This window comes from Etheostoma cragini, chromosome 2, assembly GCF_013103735.1.
Source record: "Etheostoma cragini isolate CJK2018 chromosome 2, CSU_Ecrag_1.0, whole genome shotgun sequence".
Classification (NCBI taxonomy): domain Eukaryota; kingdom Metazoa; phylum Chordata; class Actinopteri; order Perciformes; family Percidae; genus Etheostoma; species Etheostoma cragini.
In genome coordinates, this window is record NC_048408.1 from 25835136 (window position 1) to 25859352 (window position 24217).

At 40.0% G+C, this 24217-nt stretch overlaps 2 protein-coding genes across 5 annotated transcripts in view; both read left to right on the forward strand.

Moving 5' to 3' along the window:
- The window catches only part of si:ch73-12o23.1 (lysosomal alpha-glucosidase), a 15155-nt gene extending 4167 nt beyond the window's left edge, over positions 1-10988 (forward strand). Inside the window, exons 6-21 of the mRNA XM_034897316.1 lie at positions 465-561; positions 1387-1506; positions 2743-2861; positions 2963-3094; positions 3175-3285; positions 3416-3529; positions 3604-3688; positions 3792-3909; positions 4055-4188; positions 5662-5813; positions 6309-6457; positions 6541-6682; positions 6773-6871; positions 7248-7412; positions 8554-8700; positions 9645-10988. Of these exons, the coding sequence (XP_034753207.1) occupies positions 465-561; positions 1387-1506; positions 2743-2861; positions 2963-3094; positions 3175-3285; positions 3416-3529; positions 3604-3688; positions 3792-3909; positions 4055-4188; positions 5662-5813; positions 6309-6457; positions 6541-6682; positions 6773-6871; positions 7248-7412; positions 8554-8700; positions 9645-9710 (1950 nt within the window). The 3' untranslated portion in view covers positions 9711-10988. The remainder of the gene's footprint in view (positions 1-464; positions 562-1386; positions 1507-2742; positions 2862-2962; positions 3095-3174; positions 3286-3415; positions 3530-3603; positions 3689-3791; positions 3910-4054; positions 4189-5661; positions 5814-6308; positions 6458-6540; positions 6683-6772; positions 6872-7247; positions 7413-8553; positions 8701-9644) is intronic.
- A 4655-nt stretch (positions 10989-15643) lies between these two features.
- Positions 15644-24217, forward strand: part of micall2b (mical-like 2b) — a 41366-nt gene continuing 32792 nt past the window's right edge. For 3 of the 4 annotated variants that reach the window (XM_034895116.1, XM_034895108.1, XM_034895100.1), the window contains exons 1-8: positions 15644-15999; positions 18331-18379; positions 20028-20169; positions 20260-20447; positions 20640-20767; positions 21480-22193; positions 22315-22517; positions 23677-23734. In XM_034895116.1, coding sequence (XP_034751007.1) covers positions 15857-15999; positions 18331-18379; positions 20028-20169; positions 20260-20447; positions 20640-20767; positions 21480-22193; positions 22315-22517; positions 23677-23734 — 1625 coding nt within the window. In that variant the 5' untranslated portion in view covers positions 15644-15856. The remainder of the gene's footprint in view (positions 16000-18330; positions 18380-20027; positions 20170-20259; positions 20448-20639; positions 20768-21479; positions 22194-22314; positions 22518-23676; positions 23735-24217) is intronic. The other variant, XM_034895126.1, reaches the window with a different exon arrangement.

Sequence of the window (24217 nt, forward strand, 5' to 3'; positions counted from 1 at the left end):
TCACGACTGCGCATGCGCGAAGGGATAAACCCAATAGCGTAGCCCTTAGAGGGCGAAGCCTATACGAAATATAACTGATAATTCAACCAAGAAATTTTCCAAGGCAGACATTTTGACATTGTCATGGCATATTTAGGTTGTTTACTCTCCTGATTATTTTTGTTGACACCTCCTAGTGTCTTGTTTGCTGTTTATCATGTCTGCTAGTAGAAAGGGGGTAGGTTTGAGAAGTGTGTAGCTATACTGTTCAACCACAAACACACACACACACACACACACGCGTACATGTGCACAGTTTTTGGATTGCTGTACCTAAAATGGGTGTAAATAGACTTAAATTGGATTTTTGTCTCAGACTTGGTCTTTTGTGCTTTGAAATCATACCCCTATGTTGGAAAGTGGCTCTGGAAGGATTTTAAGTCACTATAAAGATCAAATTAATTGTGTCTCTCTTAACAATGTAGGAAAAGACAAACCTATATGGAGCTCATCCATTTTACCTGGCAATGGGGGATGGAGGGAACGCACACGGCTTCTTCCTGCTCAACAGCAACGCCATGGGTCAGTCTAATAGTCGCTCTAATACTCCCTCTTCTTCAGGTTTCACTATGTGCAATAATACAAGTTATTGTTTATATGACGGCAGATTAGGCAACTTTATACAAACAGACGTTTGTGCAGTATTGTCATCAACAATGTCAGTAAATATCATCTTTCCAGTATCTCGTAAGGACGTATTTTTGAGGTTATGTTGTATTTCCTAACAAAGATACTGAGCGTTGCTAATTAAAATGAATTGGGTTACAGGCTTAGTCAGAGTTTAATGTAATTTGGTCTCTTTGCCTTCATCTTAGGAATGTTAAAGATGAGCTTTTAACGTTATAATGCAAATGGATGTTTGTTCTTGTATTACCACCTGCCCTCCACACACCATACATGTTGTTCATGAGCAACAACTCAACTGCTTATTTGAAAATATGTATACAATTGTACATTTTATTCGTAGTTACTCAATATGTCCCATAGGGGTGGCAGAAGCTGGGGTGGCCACTACCCAATTGTTCTTGAGCAAGGCACCAAAACTCCCAGCTGCTTGGGGCGCCTTTACATGGGCAGCCTCCTCACTCTAACATCTCTCCATTTAGTGCATGTATAGGTAATAAGCATGTGTGTGTAATTCAGGCCTGTGTGTAATGTGTGCAATAACCAAAAGTGAAGTATTGTAATTTCCCCTTGCAGGATTAATAAAGTATACATTATTATTATTACTTTCTTTATTAAATCACTCTTTAGTTTCTTAGACAGGAATTTCTCACGGGTCCCTAATTGTAGCTTATTCAGAAGGATTTTCTTACAAATAACCAGCAGTTTTTCCTGTTTCCTCAGATGTGATCCTCCAGCCCGCCCCAGCCCTCACCTGGCGCACTATTGGTGGAATCCTTGACTTTTACGTTTTCCTTGGTCCTGATCCCGCTTCGGTGATTGAACAGTATGTGGAAGTCGTAGGTCAGTTGGAGTCTGCTGGGATGTGGGACATGACTGCAGCATATTTATATCATACAGACTACACAAAGATTGTAGACTTGCATTTTGCAACTTTTACTCAATTTATAGACTTGCTTTGCCAAAAACATGCTCTTGTTAATAGACATTTCTTTAAACCAATTAAAATCGTCTTGGGCAGCACTAAGCACCGGACGGACCGACGGCTCAAAATAGCCTCGGGAAGGAACTTGTTTTTTTCCTGCTGGAACGTGTTTGTTCAAATGTTGTTTTAGTTGTGCAACAGAAAACTCAGATTGGACAGATAGTCTAGCTAGCTGTCTTGATTTACCCCTCAGAGATCTGAGCAACAAACATAGTCCTCATAAATCCACCGGAGTTTAAAATTCCAACACAAAGAAAGAGGAAGTTAACGGACAACCGGCCAAAATTAAAGACATCGGGCGAAATTTCCGCAACAAGCCCAGAAGTGGAATGTCAAAATTCAGAACCACCAGATGTTGCACTAGAGAACCAGCCTTTTAGACCAAAACAAATAACCAAACCTCCCCCTCTGCCTTTGTGAGAAGAAAAGCTTTGGGTCGCCTTCAGCTCAACGCTTTCAAACTGCACTCTATTGCCTCTTTTACAGTGCTGTGTAGGAGGTCACTTTCTTAGTCTCTTTATTAAAAGCGGGTGGTTCAAGCTTTTCAAAGGGAGGGACTCACATGCACTAACATGCACGCGTGGCCAGACGGGCTGCTAAAACCAAGAACACACAAAAGAAAGAACACAAACACCCAGAGAGAGTGTAACTTAATTCTCTGCTCAGGATAACCTCACTCCACTATATCTTTATGTAGCAAATGTTTGCTTCTATGTTAATGTTGAGAGTCTCATATATGGAATATTTAAAGGGATAGTTTCAGTTTCTCTGAGGTACTAGTTTTGAATAGTAGCAAGAATCCATTGAGTGACTTTGTATAATACCTGGATGTATAAATTGACCAATAATTATCTGCATTCAGCCTGCCTCTACATCAGTTTTGGCAGTTTAATTCCCAGAAAAAAGTAATGAAACACTCAAAAGATCATTCATTGCTGTGTAGGTTTGTCTTCCTTGTTTTTGCTTTATGGCTCTGTCCAATGTAAGTGTAAGTAATTCTGTTAACCCCAGAGCTTGTTTCGGTTTGTCTCAATTCCTGCATTTGTTACTGATGTCCTCACTCTCTCTTTCTTCATCCCTCTGCATTATCTCAGGCTACCCAGCGATGCCCATCTACTGGGCTTTGGGCTACCATCTCTGTCGCTGGGGTTACTATACTAGCAATTCTACCTGGGAGGTTGTCAAGAGCTTGAGGAATTATGGGATACCCCAGGTAAAATTGACCCAGCAGACTGATCGTTTGTTTATGTGTCTGTTGGTATTTCTTTCCCCGTTCTTTTCTTAAAGTATTGTTTTGTGTACATTTGTTCACAGGACGTCCAGTGGAACGACATCGACTACATGGACCAATTTTTGGACTTTACTTTTGACTCAACAAAGTTCAGCACGCTGCCCGATCTGGTCAAGGACCTGCATGCTCATGACCAGCGCTACGTTATGATCCTGGTACAGAGGAGTTTGTTTTTGATGTCATGGTTGTTGTCTAATGTGGCGTGTTTGTATGACAGTTGTGTCTTAACCTGCAGGACCCTGGGATCAGCAGCGTGCAGCCTGAAGGCTCATACTGGCCGTACGTCGAAGGGCTGAGGAGGGACATTTTTATTAAAGACGCTGAAGGAAAAACACTCATTGGAAAGGTGAGACACTGTGATGTTTCACAGATGAGCTCACCCCAAGACACAATTACTACTCTCCCATCTGTCCTGTGCTGTCAAAACAAAACATCAGGGGTGTATTAGAAATACGATTCTCCATCTCTTCCTCCAGGTGTGGCCCGGTCTGACAGCATATCCCGATTTCTCGGACGATGCAACGCATGAATGGTGGCACGACAACCTTCAGAGGTTCCATGAGAAGGTCCCATTTGATGGACTATGGATTGTAAGTATGGAAATGGGAGATACAATTGAAGAACCATTGACTTCCTTCGGACGTTTGTCTCATCTGTTTTTCAGGACATGAACGAGCCATCAAATTTCCTGGATGGGTCTACCAAGGGCTGTCCATCAAGCAGTCTTGAAAATCCTCCTTACACACCCGGTGGGAGATCTCAAGAAATAACCCCCAGAAAATATACAGTTACAGAGTACTTGTAATAGTCAAAATGTATTTTAAATGGGTTTAAAAAAAAAAATCTTTTTAGGAATACTGGGAGGTTCGCTGAGAGCCAAAACTGTGTGTGCCACTGCAAAGCAAAAGCAGTCCATACACTACAATATACACAGCCTCTATGGACTTATGGAAGCTAAGGCGTCTGCAAGGTCAACATCTATCCCACACACACACACACACACACACACACACACAATGCTGAATACTAAACCACTTATGTCGTTTATTTTTATTTTTTTTACGTGGTCCTTTCCTTATATCTACTTTTTCTGTTTTTTTTGTCCTCTTGTCCAGTGCTCTGAAGAGGATTGTGGCAAAGAGACCTTTTGTGATATCCCGCTCCACCTTCCCCAGTCAAGGGATGTACTCTGGTCACTGGCTGGGAGACAACAGGAGCCAATGGAAAGACATGTACACTTCTATAGCAGGTTTGACACAATTATTACACAAGAACGCATCTAACATGGTATTGCCTCTTTCGATTGGCAGGGAAGAGGTGATTATCTAAAAGTTTTCACAAAAACACAAATCAATCAAAAGTTTTTTATTTATTTACATAGCACCTTAAAGCAAGGTATCCAAAGTGCTTAACATCAGAAACCAAGAGTAAAAACACATATCATACAAAAAAATGAATGAACATGAAAACAGTAAAATCTGAAATGTTACAAAGAAACAGAAGAATAAAATTGTCACACCACTGCAACGTATTAAAAGCCAGACTAAACAGATATGTTATGAGAATGGACCTAAAAAGAGCTACATCTGTAACGGCGTGAATATCTGGGGGTAACTTGTTCCAGAGTCTCGGGGCAGCAACTGCAAAAGCATGATCACCCCACCGTTTATGCCCTGATCTTGGCACTTCTAAAACTTGCTGATTTGAAGAACGAAATGACCATTTGTGGTCCTGCAGAGTTAAAATTTCAGACAAATACTCCTGGGCCAGACCATTGAAGGCCTTGAAAACAAACAATAAAATCTTTAAATCTTTTCTAAAACGCACAGGGAGCCAATGTAGAGTTTAGAGAACAAGATGATTTGTGCACGTCTAGATGTATTTGTTACAAAGCGAGCAGCAGCATTTTGCACAAGTTGAAGACGTGAGATGGACGTCTGATTCAGACCAGCATAGAGAGCATTGCAGTAATCTAACCTTGAACTAATAAAAGCATCAGTCGCCTTTTCTAGATCGTTAGAACTGATTGCCCGTTAAGCAAGAACTTAACTTTAGCCAGGAGCCGAAGCTGGAAAAAGCTCATTCTAACATTGCTGATCTGCTTGTCAAATTTCATGCTTTTTACACTTGACAGCTGACCTAGTGTAAAATGCCAGAGCTCAACAAGCTGGTGAGAAAAGCTGAATCTAGCTAAGGAGCTAAAGCTGAAGACCCAGATATGTTTCTGAGAAGTTGAGGAGATCAAAACTGTCAAGTGAACAAAAACACGCCTCCAAGTGAACGCCAATGTTGCTCCTTGTCTCTGTGGGTGTGTGGACCAAAATAAATGAAAGCAGCTTAAAGTGATAGCCGTTTCATTGCCATGTTGTTCAACAAATGCAAACTAGTCAGCAATTTAAAAAATATTTATAGAATTTTACGACACGTATGTTGTTGCATAACTGCTAATTTGAAGGTTTTGAGTTTCTAAAGATCTGCACTGTGGTTTCACATGTTTTATTGCATCTACTACTCTGTACTTATTCTGTCAGCTACAGTACAATGAGGAGGAAGAGTAACTCACACGTATTTTAAGATTTCTTAGAATTGGGAAGTAAATTGTCCATTTACTATTTTGAAACTGGTTGTCCATCATTTTAGTGTCTCTTAGTGTTGATCCTTCTCAAGTTTAACCTTTCCATGTCCTCCTGATGTTGCCCACCTTTTGTTTTGTCTCCTTCAGGTATCTTGACCTTTAACCTTCTGGGCATCCCGTTGGTGGGAGCAGATATCTGTGGCTTCAGTGAGGAGCCGCAGGAGGAACTTTGTGTCCGCTGGACGCAGCTGGGAGCTTTCTATCCCTTCACACGCAACCACAATGCCATCGACATGAAGGTAAGATCTTAAAGTGCCCAGATTATGGAAAAAAAAAAAAACTTTTATGGTTTTATTTTGTGTCTCTGGTGCTTCCACGCACATACAAACTTGGGACAAAAACTATCCATGCTGTTTTGAGTGAGATACGGTTTTCTGAATATCCGCTGCCCTTAGTCTCCGGGTGATCTGTTCAAAATCTGCACGGCTTTCTACATCACTAGCCTAGATGAGGTGGCTAACTGTATCATGCTAGCGCCAGGATGCTAGCTCGTTTTCAATGGCAAAACACTGCTAGAACACACACTAGTTCACCATCATACAATGAAACCATGTAAACCTATATGATATAACCTCAAATTACAATTATGAACCTGAAAATGAGCATAATATAAGTGCTTTAAGGTCACCACAGAGCACAATGGGTAAAACATTCTCAAGAGCTAGTTTATCCTTTACTCCTTTTTGGAAATGTTAATCTTTTTCTTTAATCGTATTCTTTTGTTAAATTTGCAGCCTCAAGACCCGACAGCGTTCAGCCCTCTGGCTCGTACAGCCATGAAGCAAGCTCTGCTGCTACGCTATTCACTTTACCCCGTCCTCTACACTCTCTTCCATCATGCACACGTACACGGACACACTGTCGCACGGCCAGTAATGTTTGAGTAAGTATTTGGTTTGTTATTTAATCTGGACTTGGAGGTATCTTGGCCTTACTGTATGTATCTTGGCGTGACCTTTTTTAAAGGTTCCCAAAAGATGTAAAAACCTATGGGATTGACAAACAGTTCCTGTGGGGGAAGAGTTTATTGGTGACGCCAGTATTGGATCCTGGAGTTGACTATGTGGATGGTTACTTCCCAGAGGGTCTGTGGTATGACTACTACACGGTAAGACACAACACCAACAATCAGTGCACAGTTTTGTATGAGTCGAGAACAACATAGTAAGAGTAAACCGCATACTTATGGTCTTCCCAGGGCGACTCTCTGCACAGTAAGGGTGAAGACCTTCGACTCCACGCGCCTCTAGATAAGATCAACCTGCATTTGCGTGAGGGTTCTATTACACCAACTCAGGTAAATATTATAACAGGGCTGCACGATATGCTGTATGTATTTTGACTGATATTGCGATACAATTCACGATATTGGAGGGAATGATCTTTTTTGTAGCATTATCAGCATTTTTACTTTAATGTGAGTCTGCAACACAAAATGACAGGTCTTTTGTGGTTTGTGAGAACTGGCTCTTTAACCTAAGCCTGAAAAATAAAAGGTTTTGTAGATTATGTTTTGTTCCCATAAAACATGTCTTGATTATACATGTTTCTTTGGATAACTGAATTGTTGTTACACCTGACATTTGTGTGCATCTGACGTAGGCACAGCTTATAATCAGGAGTTTTTAATGCCAGATATGTTTCTTTCTCTTTAAATGTTTTTGGGTGCACAGGCACCCAACCTGACGCTGTGGGTGAGCAGCGGTCAGCCTCTCCATCTGGTCTCGGCTCTCTCCGACGATGGTTCAGCCAGCGGAGATCTCTTCTGGGATGACGGGGAGAGCATCGACACCTACGAGAACAATCTGTACTCCTACATCATCTTTAATGTCACTCAGGTGCTCACAATCAACTAGTTTGGACTTAAAAGAAGAAGAAGAAAAATAATCCTTCAGTGGCTCATTCCAGCCTGCATTGTCTGAAATTACTACTCTGCCTGTTTTATAAAAAAAAAAAAAAAAAATATTTACAAACTGTTTCTGAACTGCAGCTCAAGGCAATGTGCATAGAGGAAGAGAAACTTACCTAACCAAATATAGCGGCAATGCCTTCTGGTCTATTGAGGTCACATGCACACATCATAAAGATGTTTTTTGGTGGTTTCTCTGGCACTAGATCCAACAATCACCCTGCTTTTTATCTCTGATCTGGTCTCTATCTACTCCTGAAAGAAATGTGCAGCTATGTGATCCACAGTGTTCCCTAGCTTGTCGCTAACTTTGTCCGTCTGCCGTTTGAAACAAATTTGCTTGAGAGCAGAGAGAGTGAACCAAAACCAAAACAATGACCTGACACTGAAAGACTCTATAGAGCTGGGGTGAATAATTCTCCATGGCTTGAATACTTTGAGCCAAACTTGATCAAAGAAATTAACACAAAAATGAAGATATTGAATAGGGCAGCTTTAAAGGGGAACTATGCAGTTTTATTTTGTTTTTTTTTGCTTAATTTACCTTAACTGAACAGCTTGGACATTGGAATGGTTGTCTTTTTTTTCAAGTTGAATGGTGGTCGTCTTGCTTCCCTCTATTAACTAAGAACGGAAAAACCACCAGGAATTAGTGTCTGGAAGCATTGGGTGATATCAGGTCTTGTGATACTTGCGATACACAAATTGCTTCACGGCACTGCACACATAGGCCTACACGCCCACATTTAGGAATTGACTAGAACAAGATAGCAATGGAGTGTCTTAAACTATCATCATGGCTGAGTCTGCAAAGAAAGAAGCAGAAAGCTAGGAAAGCATTGTCGGAGGAACAGAGAAGGAGGAAACGGCAGACTGACTGAGCGAGGGGTCAGACACAAGTAAACATAGGAGCTCCTAAATATCTATCCTGAAGCCGTAGGGGAGCTCTATGGAGAAACCTGCAAGAAAACCGTGAAGATATTGCCCAAAACTGCATAGCGCCCCTTTAATATCTAGTTTTGAAAACATTATTGCGATGTAACTTAAGCCATCCATATGCTTATTTGTAGAACGTGATGACATCACAGGTTCTCCATAGCAACGTGGAGGCTACATACATCACCGTGGAGACGGCCGCTTTCTACGGTGTGAAGCAAAAGCCAAGCAGGGTGCTGGTGAACTCCCAAGATGCAGCGTTCACCTACAGAGCCAACCAGGTGATGTCAGGACACACACGACAGACACACAGCATAGAAAACTATCGTTGTGCTTGACGACAATGACAAGTCACTTAACAAGTATCATGTATTTTAGCTTACAGTAGGTGATTAAAGACTCTTAAATGAAAGGGACTTCTATATAATTAAACATAAATACAGCCAATGTTGTTAGTTTCCTTTCCTGTTGGGCGTCTTCTGTGTCCTCCGCTGTCATATTGATATTTATGCGTGGTACAGCAGTGGTTAATATCATATCCAGACTGTTAATACTCCATTACATGTTAAAAGTCCAGCATTCAAATTAAATCAAAAGAAATGCAAGGGCTGGGTATCGCCAGGAATTTCCCAAATCGCACCAATATGCATGGTATTCGATAACATTTTTGATTGATAAAATACCTATTTAGCTTGGGCATAAAAGAGATTCTCAGAAAACTTGTGCTGTCAATTGTACAAGCAAGAAAGTCTATATTCCAATATTTTTTTATAATGCACCAGGTCAATGTTTGAATTGAGAATTAACGTCCAAGGCAGTGGTAAATGGATCAAACAAACTTTTAATTCTTTTAGCACTTTTCATACATGTAAATGCAGCACAACAGGCATACAACGTATTATGTAAAATTTAAGGTCAAATCGTTTACTGAAAAGAAACTTGAGCTGTAAAATAAACACAGGAGTAAAAAGTAGAACATTGTTGAAATACTGTATAGTGAAGCAGAAAATGGAAATACAAAAAGTACCTCAAAATTGTACTTTAGGTGCAGTACTTGGGCAAATATACTAAGTTACTTTCCACCACTTCCACCAGGAGTGTCTCTCCTGCAGTACATCAGTGATTTGGATGTAGTGTCATCACGTTTTATTGAGTAGGCTTTTGTCTAATCGGCTTGAAGAAACTCTTCGTGCCGAAATGATGATGATGTGTTTTCTCTTTGCAGGTGTTAACAGTTGCAGATCTTGGTCTCAACCTCAGTCAGAACTTCACCATCAGCTGGATGTTCTGAATCAGATTTTTGTTGTTCTTTTACATTGTTGGTTTTATTTGCTGTTGGCTATTAAAGACCCAAGCTGGTACACAGTGCAGTCTATACGTTTCAGGACAGTGATGTTTTAGCTCTGTACTCCAGATCACATATGAGGTTAAAAGGATAAGATCAAAGTGCTTTTTTCACATTTGTTTTGAGTGAGCAAAGTAGGACTTGTAGACCTTTTTTTTTTTTCTTCATTGAGTGGACTCTGCATAAAAAAGGGCTACAATTCCAAACTCCTCATCTTATGTGGTTGCAGATTTAAGTCCAGACTTGCCACTTAAACCTCGTAGTCATTGATTAAGTTGTTATCTAATGTGCTGGAGTACAGAGAAGAAACAAGCTGTCAGTCTGTCAGAACAGATAAACAGGGTCTCTGGAGTGGGTGAGGTCTTGTTTGTGTTAATAATATTGATAATGTGACATTTAAAAAAACATGAAGGCTCATGAAACAACAACACAGCCTCTGACCTCCAGTAGTCTGGACACTGCTTTGAATATGCATGTGGAACATCTAATTTATTGGTTGATAACATAACTCTAATTTAAACAAAAAGCATGCCTTGCTATTTTTAACCTTATTTTTCCCAGTTCATGAATGCATAGATCATAGATCAAATGCTTTTTTTAAATTTCAAAAAGCAGAAAGAGTATGTGCAATAAGTGGAGAGGATGGTCTACCTTTCTAAATATAGTTAATGATGTAATCTGTTTGTGCTTGAATGCTGTTTACAGCTTATCTTATTTTTGCACTAATTGCTACTGCGGTGTTGTAAATGTAGATACAGGTGCCTTACGATTCCTGTTTGTGTGTTTTTGAGCCTCTCTGTTTTTGTGCAGCTTTATATTGTAAGCCTTTTTTAATCGCTGATGACCATAGGACTACTATGCATGAGGGTTACTTTCATGCTTAACTACACTATCCAGCAGTATCCAGCCATATGTGCCATGTGTTCTGCAATCATTTGACTGTGAATTTTCTGACACCTGACGACAGAAAGAAACGTTTTTCAAACGAGTTTTTCAAGATCAGCGAAGTTCATTCTGCTTGGATCTGACCTTGATGCTGTGAAAAGCTGCTTTGAATTTATAGTCTTTCTCACAGAACTGCAGTTGTAAAAAGCTTGCATCATTTTCAAAGCAATCATCAATGCATGTGTGCTGTAAATCCAACTACGCAAATATTTTTAAAGACACCAATACTACAGAGTATATTTTACTGTCATTTATGTTAAGGTAACTGAAATTGTTACTTTGCAGTATTTTACTATGAATTGGATTTTGTGTAATTGCTTTAATTTGATTATATGAACAATATGAAAGCTACTTGAGTTATACTGTATCTTTTTTTTCATCCATTTTATGACTGGCATTTTTTGGGGCAACAACGGGTAAAGTAAAAATAAATTAAAATTGCCTTGACCTCAATGCTGTTTATTGTCATCTTAAAGGGACCGTGGATATCGGTTTAAATGTATGCTGTATTGAGAATATTTTCCTCGCTTTACCCAGCTGTCAGACCCTTTGACGAGTAACTGAAGCCTTTACATCATTCTCCAGTTTGAGTTTTGTCCTAACCTTTTTAAAAGACCAAAGTCCCACGACAACACAAACTTCAACACTTATATTCTGCAAGGTAAAAATGGCCAGTTTTGGCAAAAGAGTCTGGTGGCTTGAAAAGAACATAGATTGATATAACGGCTTTGGTTCCTTGTAATAAAGGACTGTCTGCGGGTAGGTATAGACAGCCCAGGCAAGGTCAAATCTGAAACTATTCTGAATATAGTGTAAACTGATTTTTAAAGCTATAGCACACAGTTTCTGTCTTCCCCCATGAGGAATTCTAAGTACAAGCCTTGTTATCACCCCCCTCCCCCCTTCCACGCAGTTGCTAGTAGCCAAGGAGGACCGAGGATACAAAAATGATGGACTCTTCAAAAGAGGTAATCCCCTTCACTCGAGTTTCTGCACTTGAAAGTCACTGGACGACACAATCTTTTGAAGATAGCCGTACTGAGAAATGCAGAAAGAGTTGTGTGGAACTGATTTTGGAGCTGTTTTAATTAGCTTTATAGCAACTCATTTGGCAATGGCTTGAATGTAACAGACAATCAATAATATCTAAAGGTTATGCACGAAAGCTTTATTTTTAGGTGGCGGAAATCCGTTTCACTGTGTGCCCCAGTCCACAGCAGTGCGTTGCTTAGCTTCTGTGTCGGTACTCCTGTCTGCTTCTCCACACTGTGGGCGGGCCGAGCGCTATCTACTGTGGCTAACACACTGACTAAACAGTAGTACCTCATACAACCCTACTTCAGAAGATCCAAACTATCTCTTACAATTTTCAAGGCAAAGAAAATCAATGTTCCTGTGTGTTTGTTTTCCATTTAAAATGTGTCATTTTGAGCCCCGTTGTGATCTGAATATAATTTGAATACATTTTGTCTCAGTCGTGTCCGTATTTGGATTTGAACCTGGAGATGCTGAAGCAGAGGTGCCACCAGAGGACGCACTTTCTCAATGCTGTGGTGGTTTTTGGAATTCCTCACATAAAATACTGTTGTTTCCCCCACGGCTACACAAGATGGGATGTCAGATTCAATTGCTTAAAGGCAGATTTTTTCAGGTTAGAACTCGAAAATAGAACAAATAATCTTCCCTGTCTCTACAACTCTGATCAAAACATCCTTGAAGAAGGAATTGAATATACAACAGGTCTAACATACTTAGTAACAAAGACTATAAGGTTAAACTACAGTTAGTGTTACTGTAATATGTGATATTAAAATGTGATATGTCTTATCTTTTAGTACCTGTTCATCTCACCTCATCTATTTTACAACAGTTAATACGGTTGAGATCAGTATGTGCATTTCTGTGTCTATTTTGACAGACACATTCAATATTAATATATTAAATCATATTTTTCTCATGTCCTAACTGCATAATGGATATTATTTTATTACATCTTCCTTCTCTACCTTCTTCTCTGTCAGTGTTTCCCTTTATTCAGCTCACCATGCCTCTGCGGCCTCTGTGTTTTAAACCCAGCAGTTATGTACTGTAGATATGAGTATCAGGATGTCTCTCATTAAGACATGTGGGTCATCTGAGAACTGAGCTAAATTAGCTTGTCTCTATAAACATGATGTAATGTCTATGTGCTGCCTTCCATAGAAACTAACCAGAAAACTAGCTGCAAACTGTGAAAGAAACACTCAATCCAAGCCAAGACTTTGACTGGACTTCATGAGTCATGACACTAAACAAGTAGTTGATGTTCCACGTACACAAAAACGCTCACGCACACATACCTCCAGAAAGTGAAAGCAAACAACTTGTTCTATATATCCCCTCTTATAGTGGGTTTGAAATGTCCTCCACTACTGATAGACTCGTCATAGACTTGTTTTTATTGGCTCTGTGCAAACGTTCACAGGCTAACTGTTTCCAGATGATAGTTTGTGGAGGGCACATATATCATTGAGCAGAGCTGGGAGGAGAGAGAGCAGAGAGAGAAAGAGCAGTGGGGGTCTGTCAAAAGCATTCTGCTCTACTGACGAGGGCATTTCCTGTCTGGATTTGGGAGGATTAAGTATCTTTGCGTGGGGGGTATTTGTATGGTCGGCATGTGGAGACAGGGACAAAGTACACAGGACTTCACAGGACTTAAAGGGGATTCTGTGCATGTTTGATTTGACTGACCATGCTCCTAATGTGTACGCGGGAGGAATGGAAACAGATGTATGAAAGCAAAAAAGGGATTCAGTGTCAGGGGTTTACACGTTTTGAGGAAAACTCCATTGTTGCAACTTAAACTGGCTTTCTGAGGTTCTTTGTTTTGTCAGGCTGTCACATTTATGCAAGACATATTATACAGAAAGCTTCACAATACACTTCCCACAAAATCTGTAACATATTGTTAAATTGAAATATGCTAAATCTGATTTAAATCATTTCTGACAGATTGAAGAGATTGTGTGAGTCTTGGGGGTCATAAAAAGCTAAAAGTAGCTTCATTGTTCAATTGTTACTTTCCTTTTCTCTGTCTGAAATTACAGCTCTTTGTAGTGTGTGTGCCCCTAACATATACACTTCAAGTTTTCTTAAGCCCAAGGTACAGTTTATTTGTTGAGTCCTGACTTTGAGGATCATTTAGGGGTTAGGTTTTTTTGGTTTTGAGTTAGACTTCTGTCACGATTAAGTGAAGAAAGGTCATACATGGCAACATTCAAGTCAACATTGTGCATGTGGGTTCTCGGTAGGTTGTTCAGTGTACAATGTTACACTCACTAGTCTATATTTGGCCTCCACACCTCCACCTTCCTCACCTTCCTCAAAGGTGTGGTGCAACCTGTTGACCAGCAAATATGAATTCCTCTTATCAGATTTTTTTTTCTTACTCTTACTTTCTATTGGTCCTCTTCTCTTCTTTTGTGTGTATTGGTGAGTGTGTGTGTGTGTGTGTGTGTGTATGCGTGTGCGTGCACAAACAAAAACTCTTAATTGTTGGAAAGTCCGGTGAATCCCCTCAGCCGTCAGATTCCCCCGCTGATCTCAAGCTTTATTCATAACTGACTGTGGTTTCTGTTTCGGCCCAAACTTTCACATTTGGCAGACAAGCAATATCGGACTGTGATTGAAAAAATGGTCCTTTGATGAGTTTAAATATAGAAAGAAAGTAGTTTTACCCCTGACAGAGAGGGACGTGAGGATTCTTGAACATGTGGAGCAACTTGTGATTACAAAATTGTCACAAAATGGTAAATGCCATGAACTAGGGTGGCTCAATGTTTTCATGTTGACTAAACTTGTTCAAGAAGAGTGATAGCACTTTATGTTAAATACGCAACACCAACAAGAAAGATAAAACATCAAAAAAGAAGAATGAATGGTCGAAAAACTGCAAAAAAAATCCACATTGTGGAAAAGTATGCCAGTGGGAATTGTTGATGATTATACAACAGGTAGCGCTATCAACACCAGTAACCACCAATAACTCCCCTCGGGATCTAACTTTCCATCTAATTTATTTGAAATCTGCAGCTCATTCTGCGAAAAGACAGACACATAAACAGAAGCACCCGAAAAATAAATGAAAGTATGAATCAGCAAAACGTGCTGCTCTGCTGTCAACCTGTTCCTTGTGGTGTCAGGTAGCTTATTGAAGAGACACCACCCATCTCCTTTAACACACCCAGACAGGACAGGACAGGACGGGACAGGACAGGACGGGACTGGCTGACATACACATGCAGCAGCCACACCTGGTTTACAACACCCTACCTCAACAAAAAATAGCTCCATATCATAAGCCTTACATAAATGTTGCTATATATAGGCCTGTAATGTAAATATGTTAAAAAGGCCACACTCAGTTTTGTTTCTGAGTGGGTTTTTGAAAGGTTTACATGACATAATTGCGCACAACTTACATGTGGTGTGATTTGTAAAGGTAGCTGACTGTGGTATTTTTTTGTGGTTTGGGTATGTTAAAAGAAAAGAAAATGATTCTGAACTATTCCTGGCAATTTGGAGAATTCTGTGGAGCAGCATTTAGACAATCAGATAAAATCTGCAGAACATATCAAATAAAATAAAACGTAAACGCTTTAAATAATGTGAAAAAACAGTTTGGGTAGTGGCTATAAGGGCTACTTAAAAATGTCCTCAGTAATCTGGACTCATGAACTCATTTCTAAACTCTTACCTGTACACGCACGCACGCACGCACGCATGGACACACACACACACACACACACACACACACACACACACACACACACACACACACACACACACGAAAGAATCATAAAGGCGGACCTGCCTGAACTCCACCCAGGCCGCGTCATATCAACCTTTTGAAGGTGTCATCCAGTTACTTCACACTTTCTCAGTGAAGGGGAAGTGATTATTCCCACCCACACACACAAACACACACACACACACACACACAAACAGCAACCTGCTGTCTGTCATTTCCTGGATCCTGCGTGTCCAAGCTGCTGTGGAAACTTTGAAAAGTTTGCTGGTGGGACTGGAGGAGGAGTGAGGGAGCTCGGTGAGCCAACAGCGGGGCTGCTGCACTCACACACGGATCAGTTGGGGTCTGAGCTCCGGGGATGTCGGCTGTAAAGGCGCTGCAGCAGTGGTGCCGGGTCCGGTGTGAAGGCTACCGGGATGTGTCCATCACCAACATGACCACGTCCTTCAGGGACGGCATGGCTTTCTGCGCTCTCATCCACAAACACAGACCCGATCTCATGTAAGTAGCCTACTCAAACCAACCAGAGGACTGGACAACTCGCAGGAGCTGGGTGAAGTTTGGTAGTTTGGGAAAACACCTTAACCAGCCGGTTAGTGCTGTTTTGTGCCCTGTTTGTTTATGACATGGAGGGTTTTAGAGAAGAAGGAGCCACTGATTTAACTGTCCAGCTTTATGGTAGGTTTCTGCAGTCCTTTAATGGAAGGACACAAACCGCAGCTCCGTGTCTGCAGGAAAACAGGAGCAGGAGGCTAGTTCAGCTGTGGAGCTCAGTGAATAAAGGGAGGTCTGCAAACAGGGCCACTAACCATACATAGTAGTCTGTAGCTATGTTTTTAGACTTGGACTGACATTTATTTATCTACTTTTCACCTGACTAATGGGATCGGGCTGGCTTATCTCTGTCAATCATATTACTCAATATTTATTTTAGGCAATATAGTGCAAAGTGTACCCTTAAGGCTTGAGTCTTAAAGGACTTGAGACTTGACTCATTAAAAAAATGTAATTAAGCTTTGTTGAAAGCAACATTAAGGCCTCAGGTCATCTAAGATTAAAGGCATAGCGCTTAATGTAGCAGTTTATGGCCAGAAAGATAGAAACTATAGGACTACTTTTTTGCTTTGAAAGCCATCTATCTGAATTTATGAGTTTTTATCTGTGTCTTCACACTAAAATTCAAGATGTGAATTTGCAAACATCTACCAAGTCTAATCAATCAAGCCGGAAAGGAATGGTTATTATGGTAGCCTCACATTGCATACTGACTCTTAGGCCTTTACATTGGAATAACTTTGTGTTATCAGAAATGTACGAAAATAGGGAACAATGGCCATCACAAGTTGCCAGAGCCCTTGTGATGTCTTCATATTGTTTGTTTTGTCCGGCCAACAGTGCAGAACCAATAGATATTCAGTATACAGTACAATAATATGAAATGGGAAAATAGCAGCAAAGCCCCTCATTTGAGAAACAGAATCCTTGGAGAAAGAGCTTGACAAATGTCTTAAACGTGTAAATTGTTATCACATTGTTTTGTTTGATTTTGCGTCTATTGACAAAAGAGTTAATTTACTAATTCTTTCAGCTCTGTGTGAGCACTTAGAGCTGAAAATCAAAGTTTAATGGGATCTCTTACAGTTAGTTAATGTGTTAAACATCTTTTTCAGTCTGGTGCCTAAAAAAAAGGAAAATTCCTTTGTGTTTCCTTCTGAACTTTCTGATAAGGGAAATTCCACTGGGCATAAATCTATTAATATTTGGTACTTGACAGCTGTAAAGTCTGTTGGCCCACAGTGTTTTGAAACAGACCTGTCAACATTAAGCTTTGGCTTAAATATTACAAAGACTTGACTCACCCTCTCTAGTTAAGCTTTGGCCAGTTTCACAACAAGACACTTGGTTTTGTTCCAATGAATCCATTATGGCAAAAAGGCAAATAGTTTAATTTTAAAGGGGAACTATGCAGTGTTTTTTTTTTTTAGCTTAATCTACCTTAAGTGAACAACTTTAAAGTCATTGGAAGGGTTTTGACTTCTTTGAGTTGAATGGTGGTCGTCTCGCTCCCCAGTAGCGCCTGTTATCAACAGAAACACCCTTGCACCTTTCGGTCAACAAGTTGCCGAACTCAGCATCAGCAATGTAACTAATTGCTTCATGGCACTGCACACATACACCCATTCAGGAACCGGCTAACAAGGTAGTGATGGTGTTTTTTCCCGAATATTTTACACCATCGTCATGGCTGAGCCTGCAAAAAAGAAACAGAAACTTAGGAAAGCATTGCCTGAAGAACAGAGAAAAAGGAAACGGTGGACTGACCGCGCAAGGAGTCAGACACAAGTTAACATAGGAGCGGCAAAAGGTCTATTCCGAAGCTGTAGGGGGAGCTCTATAGACAAACCTGCGAGCAAAAAGCAAAGATATGGCCAAAACTGCACTGCTTTTAAGAAGAGACACAGCTGTTCCAGTTCCGTCCTTTCCACTATTTCCTTGCAGCCAGACTTGAGTTGCAACATATTTCACCTTTACATGGGCTTATGCACTAACCATTGCTTAAAGGCTTTGCTTCTGTTTACTGAATATATCATTTCATGCCTTTATGAATACAGAATGACCTCTCTATTTCAGCTGGATGAGGAATTGACATGAGATCATGCGTCACCACAGCATCCATGTAACGAGTTGATCTGTCACACTGTCAATGTCATGATGCATGCTGATGTGAAGGAGCTGTGCATGACTAAATAACACATGGGGTTCGTCTAGGCTAGTAAACAAATGAATGAGGAAGGGTGTGTTGGTACTCATTTTCTTTCTCCTCTGTTGCAGCAATTTTGATTCACTGAAGAAGGAAGATGTTTATGAGAACAACAAACTTGTAAGACATGTTTACATTCTGCATTTTGACCTCTGAATGTTTTCCATTTTTTTCACGAAGGGTTTTAGTGTAGTAGATCTACAGATATTCATGATCCCCAGTGGATAAATCCTACTGACTTAAAGTATTCTCATGGGGTTTTAGACGTTGAGTAGCAAAATGGAACTGTATGTTTATGAGTGGGTCCCCCGTTTGTTCATCTTTTGTGCACTAATGAGTAGACATTAGTCCACTGATCAGCAGGTGACAGTAACATGCTGACACATGCTGCCATGTGTCAACAATATGACAAGGTACGGAATTTAATACTTTTTAGTGACCAACCAAATTGAGTATCATCCTTTAGTACCCAATTTCAGAGTCAGTGAGCCCATAAGCACGCAGCATGCCTCTACCAAGATCTAATATTGCTTGTGATTGGCTGTCAAACGTTACACGTTGCAAAGACAGGTGGGAACAACTCTGTTAACACAGAGACGGGGATAACATAGTAAGAGCTGAAAAATAAATATAGATTTGTGCCGTAATGTTGTAATTTCTTTTTGTTTTATAAAATTGGTATCAAAAAAAGTTTAGGAACCGGTATCGAAGTCACAGTATTGGTATCTTTACCGGTATCGACATTTTTGAAGGACACCCAGCGACGGTCAATAGAGCCAGTGAAGAAGAATGCAATCTAGTAAACATAAACGTAAACAAAGCAAGATTTATTTTAAATACTATTTCATGAGAAAGGAAATGGGTTCAACACATTCAGTCCAAAAATAATTGATTTATAAATTGATAATTAAAGTAATTTTTACATGCAGCCATACATTGCTTCTACGTGCTTGCTGGCTCTGCATATTGCATCAGCACCACTTTGTTACTTAGGTAGTAGGGAATTTAAAAACAAATGTCTGTGTTCAAACAGAGAGGAGAGAGAAGTGTTTGCCAAATACAGTCTGGGTACATTGCTTAATTGCTTTCTTTACTTTCACTTTCTACCCGCAGCTTGCTCTTCAAAGTGAAGTATATCAAATAAAAGCTTAAATTTGCAGCTGTTATTTGACACTTGAGGATTGTATCTGAAACAAAGCTGTAGGAACCGATTGGTTAAATACATCAATAATCTGTAAGAGATTAAAGTGCACAGCAAAGTAAACAGTGTTTTTATGGCTGTTTTGATCATCGGATTAGTGATTAAGTTATGCCTCTGGTGCTCGTCGGCCTGCCTCTGCTTGTTTTTTTTCTTCTGCTTCCATGGAATGGCTGAACGTGAGTCTTGTTTAGAAATGCCTAACTCATTTTCTCTCAAAACACATAAAGTGAAGATTCAATCTGTAGTCAGATTTTTTCCATCTGAACAAAGGGAACTTTTTCAGGATATGCTAAAAAGAAAACATTCATTTTAAACACATGTACACATCCATCCAATTCAATATCAGGTACTCAGTTAGACAATTAGAAAATAAAACAAATGCCACACAAGTGTATTTTCATTTTAGCCTTCTTCAGTTTCAAAACACACTGATTTTGGCCAAAGCTTTTGTGCAAAGTGTGTTAAGATGCAGAAAGCCTCCCAAGTTTTTCACTGAGGTCACACAAAGTCAGTGAGTTCTGCTTTTCTTCTTGTTGGATAAAGTTATTGTTGTAATGTTATTTGCAGGCGTTCAAGGTCGCAGAGGAGAAGTTGGGAATTCCAGCGCTGTTGGATGCAGAAGACATGGTGGCTCTTAGGGTTCCTGACCGCCTCAGTATCCTGACATACGTGTCCCAGTACTACAATTACTTCCATGGACGCTCCCCAAGTGAGTATCAGTGTGTCAGAGTGTCCTACTCTGTCTTTGTTCCCTTCTTCCTGTCTCATCTGACTGGGTGTCTATGCTTGTTATGTGTAGTTGGTGGTATGGGAGGTATAAAGCGTCCAGCAGATGGCCCCACAGATGAGCCGTCTGGGAAGAAGAACCAGCCGGTGGCGGCGAAGGTGTTTCCCTCTTCCAAACCAGCCAGAGAGAACAGTCCTCCCCCCTCCTCCAACATCACCCGGCCCTCTCCGTCCCCAAAACAAGCCAGAAATGCCACAACGGTAACCTTTGCTGCCTGAATACTTTTCTGATCAGAGAAATGTGGATGTTTGCTAAGTTAAAGACAAAGTTCTGTTGTTCTACCAAACTGCTTTTGTTACAAAATAAACCCAGCTTGCTTTAGACAAGTTACAGTCAGTATTAAGAAGGTTTTCATTTCCACCTCACCAGACCTCTCTCTTCCCTTTTTCTAGGATGTTGTGGTTGAGAAATCCCATCAGACAGGCACCCTGAGTAACAAATGTGTGTCCTGCAACAAGCATGTTCACCTGGTGCAGAGACAGCTAGTGGACGGGAAGCTCTATCACCGGAACTGTGCAAAGTAAGAACCCAAGGAAATTATCCTTATCTGTGGAGTCTAGAGTTTAATAATTAATTGGTACATCTAAAAAAATAACTATATATTGATGTATGAAATTTGCATTTAAATGATGCATAAAAAGTGTAATCCACTATATTTTGAATAGTGTAGGAAAAAAAAAGAATCAAAATCAAAAAAAGACAATTTTCTTTCCTGTCGTAATTTGACGCCTATATTACCCGTAATGCAACTTGCTCTCCGAGAGTTTAGTTGGAGATTGTGTATGCTGTGCTAGTATCAGTGTCTCCTGCTTATTATATTACACGTCATAGTCAATTTATGTAACATTTAGAGTTTCCATTTCAGGATTGCTTTAATTTCAAAATTTTCTTTTTCTTTTTTTCACAAAGTATTTCCCTAATTTTGTATTTAATTATGAGGTTCAAATGCTTCATTTCGATGTCCTTGGCCTCAAAAGTTTTGCTATTAGGCCATAAAGATAGTTGCATGGATTGTTAGACGTTAGATTGTTGCGTGCCAGTTAACACATTTACAGAAGTGGTTCTTTTAACAAGATTAAGGTTTCAGTTAAGGATATAGATCATTTTCATTTTGGGGACATTGGAATTATTGACCATCGGTATATGAAAATTTAAAACTATAGAGCTTTGGCAGGGAACCACGAAACCACCCCCATGTAACAATAACATGTGTTGTGCTTTCTGTCTTTCAGGTTACTGCTGCCTACAAACCCAACTGCACCTCTCAGAGGCTTACCCACAAACACTCCTGTTTCTAGATTCACTAATTTACCAGACTCCCCTAAAGCCAACACAAATCCTCCAAACCATGCCCCCTCCAGACTGGGACCATCATGGCCGACGGATAAACCCAGCACCCCTCCCAGCTTCTGCACCACTTTTTCTTCCCCATCTCTGTCCCGGCCTGCTTCAAGTCTCTCTTCTGCTGCTAAAGAGAGTCAGACATGTGTTGTCTCCAAACCCACGGCTTCACTGACTACTTGTCAATCTACCTTCACCACAATAACCACTTCTATCAACACCAGGCCCACTGCTGCTCCTCGTACCTCAACCACGGCGGCAAAGACACTACAGTCCAAGCTCAATTTCTTCCAATCAGATAACACATCTAACGATAAAGAGAAAAAGACTACAACCACCAACATTGTCATAAATAAAGGGCCAAATGTGACCGGTAAAATAAAGGAGGCCCCAACTGGTCATACTGTTGTTGTGAATGTTGGCACAAAAGAAGTGAATGCTAGATTGGACACAGGTGGGGAGAGAGCTAAAGCATCTGGTGTAGGTGGAGATATGAAGACAAAAGCATCAGCAGCGGCCTTTATCTCCAAAAAACTGACAGAGGAGAACAACAATAACAACAGTAAGCCATTGGGGACGACTGTAGCGCTGAAGAAAACTGACAAGTAAGTGCCTAACCACACACTGCTACATTCACTTATATATGACTAGACTTTATAATATCTTGCTTCAGCCTGACCTCTACTGGTGAATTCTAGCATTTAATAACACGTCACCTCCAACCAGACCTTCTCAAGTCGAGACTCCAAAGAGGGAGGCGGAGGGTGTCAGAGTCAGAATGAAGCTGAAAGTAGACCCGTCAATCCTCGCTGACCTGCAGACTCCAACAGAAACCCGGACTCCGAGCCCGGCCGACAGGAGTGGACTCGGAGCCAAAACCCCAGACAAAGGCGCCTCAAAGCCCGGCAGTCAATCACCCAACATCTCAGGTTAAACTCACGCACTTTAATAACTGTACCAAGAGTAGTTTAGCCTGGTATAATACATGTTTTGTGAGAAACGCTCATTTGTGTGTGGTATAATCTATGGGAAAGTGCTTAATGTACAGAGAATATAAGGTTTAGCAATATGGTTGAAAATGTTATACAATAAACTTGTCCTATGCCTGGAAACAAATACTTCAATCAACTTACCCAGAGTCATACATTTAGACAGCAGATGTTGGTTGAAGAATAACCTGTCTATAATAATATTATTATATAATTAATATAATTTATACAATAATATTGTCTTTCATGATGGTATGGATCCCTCATGAAAGACTCAAACAAAGTAGGCCACCAAACAAACAAAAAAAGAAGAAAAAAAGAAAAAGAAATTCTCAAATTGTAAAAAATAACAGTTTGCAATTATGCACAAAGTAATTGTTCCATATACTTTGCATGGATATGAGATCAACATGAAACTTGTTTTCAAGGCTCTGGGAACATTTTGCAAATATTGAAATCTTCATCAAAAATAACTAAATACCGAAATTAAAAACATACCTTGTTTGCAGTTCAAGATGTCAACCGTTTTTGAGATGTGTGTAATCTAAGCTCAAATGCCCACTTAATAGTTCATGTTCTTCTGGAAATAGACTACTATATTAAATAAAATAGTATAATATATATATATATATATATATATATATATATATTTATATATATATATATATAGTGTGTGTGTGTATACACACACACACACTACTTCTTGACCTACTTTTGATGACAAATCTCTTTATAACAAAACATAAAACAGAGATTGGGTAGTGGATGGGACTCTGGTGTGATGCAGGGAATAAACCTGAAAGTAGCGCTGTTCAATTAATTGAAATTTAAGTCTTGCAAGTGTAAACTCTTTTGGTCAAAACAGTGCAACAGTATTAAGGGGCATTTCACAGTTGAAAATGTTTTTACTGTTGATTTGTTTTACTATTTTTTGGGTAAAGTAATTGCATCTTTCCCAAATACAATGAGTTAATGTGTTAAATAACTGACTTTAATATTGACCAAATTAACTGTGATTAGGATTTTTTTCCATAATCTGGCAGGCCTACCTGAAAGGGAAAAACACTCAAGTTGTGCTTGATTTCTTTTTTCTCATCAGCACCAGAAAACAGCGACTCTCCTGCAGAATGGAGGTTGAAGCTTAAACCCATCTCCAAGTAAGACTTTTATTTTATTGATGTTTGTTCTGTGTTGCCTCCATATTCTGGGCTGGCGTTAATTGTTTGCAAAGACTGACTTAACTGGGCTCATGGGGAAAGTGGGAGTTTCACCCAAAAAGATGAGAGGATAAATTTGACAAAGACTGCCAGTAAGAGTGCGCCTCTATTCTGCAGGGGATATTTTTCACCTCTTAAAAGCAGGTGTAAACCATGCCGCAAGCGGGTTTCCTTGTACTACATATGCCTCTTGGGGGAATGGCAGCAGTAATCCGGGGAAGACAAAGATAGGCCAAGCTGAAAAGATTTTTGCCACAAGAATCACATTTTTTCAGTGGAGTGAACACAAAATCATTAAAGGTCCCATGACATGGTGCTCTTTGGGTGCTTTTATACAGACCTTAGTTAGTTGTCCCCTAATACCGTATTTGAAGTCTCTTTCCCAAAATTCTGCCTTGGTGCAGAATTACAGCCACTAGAGCC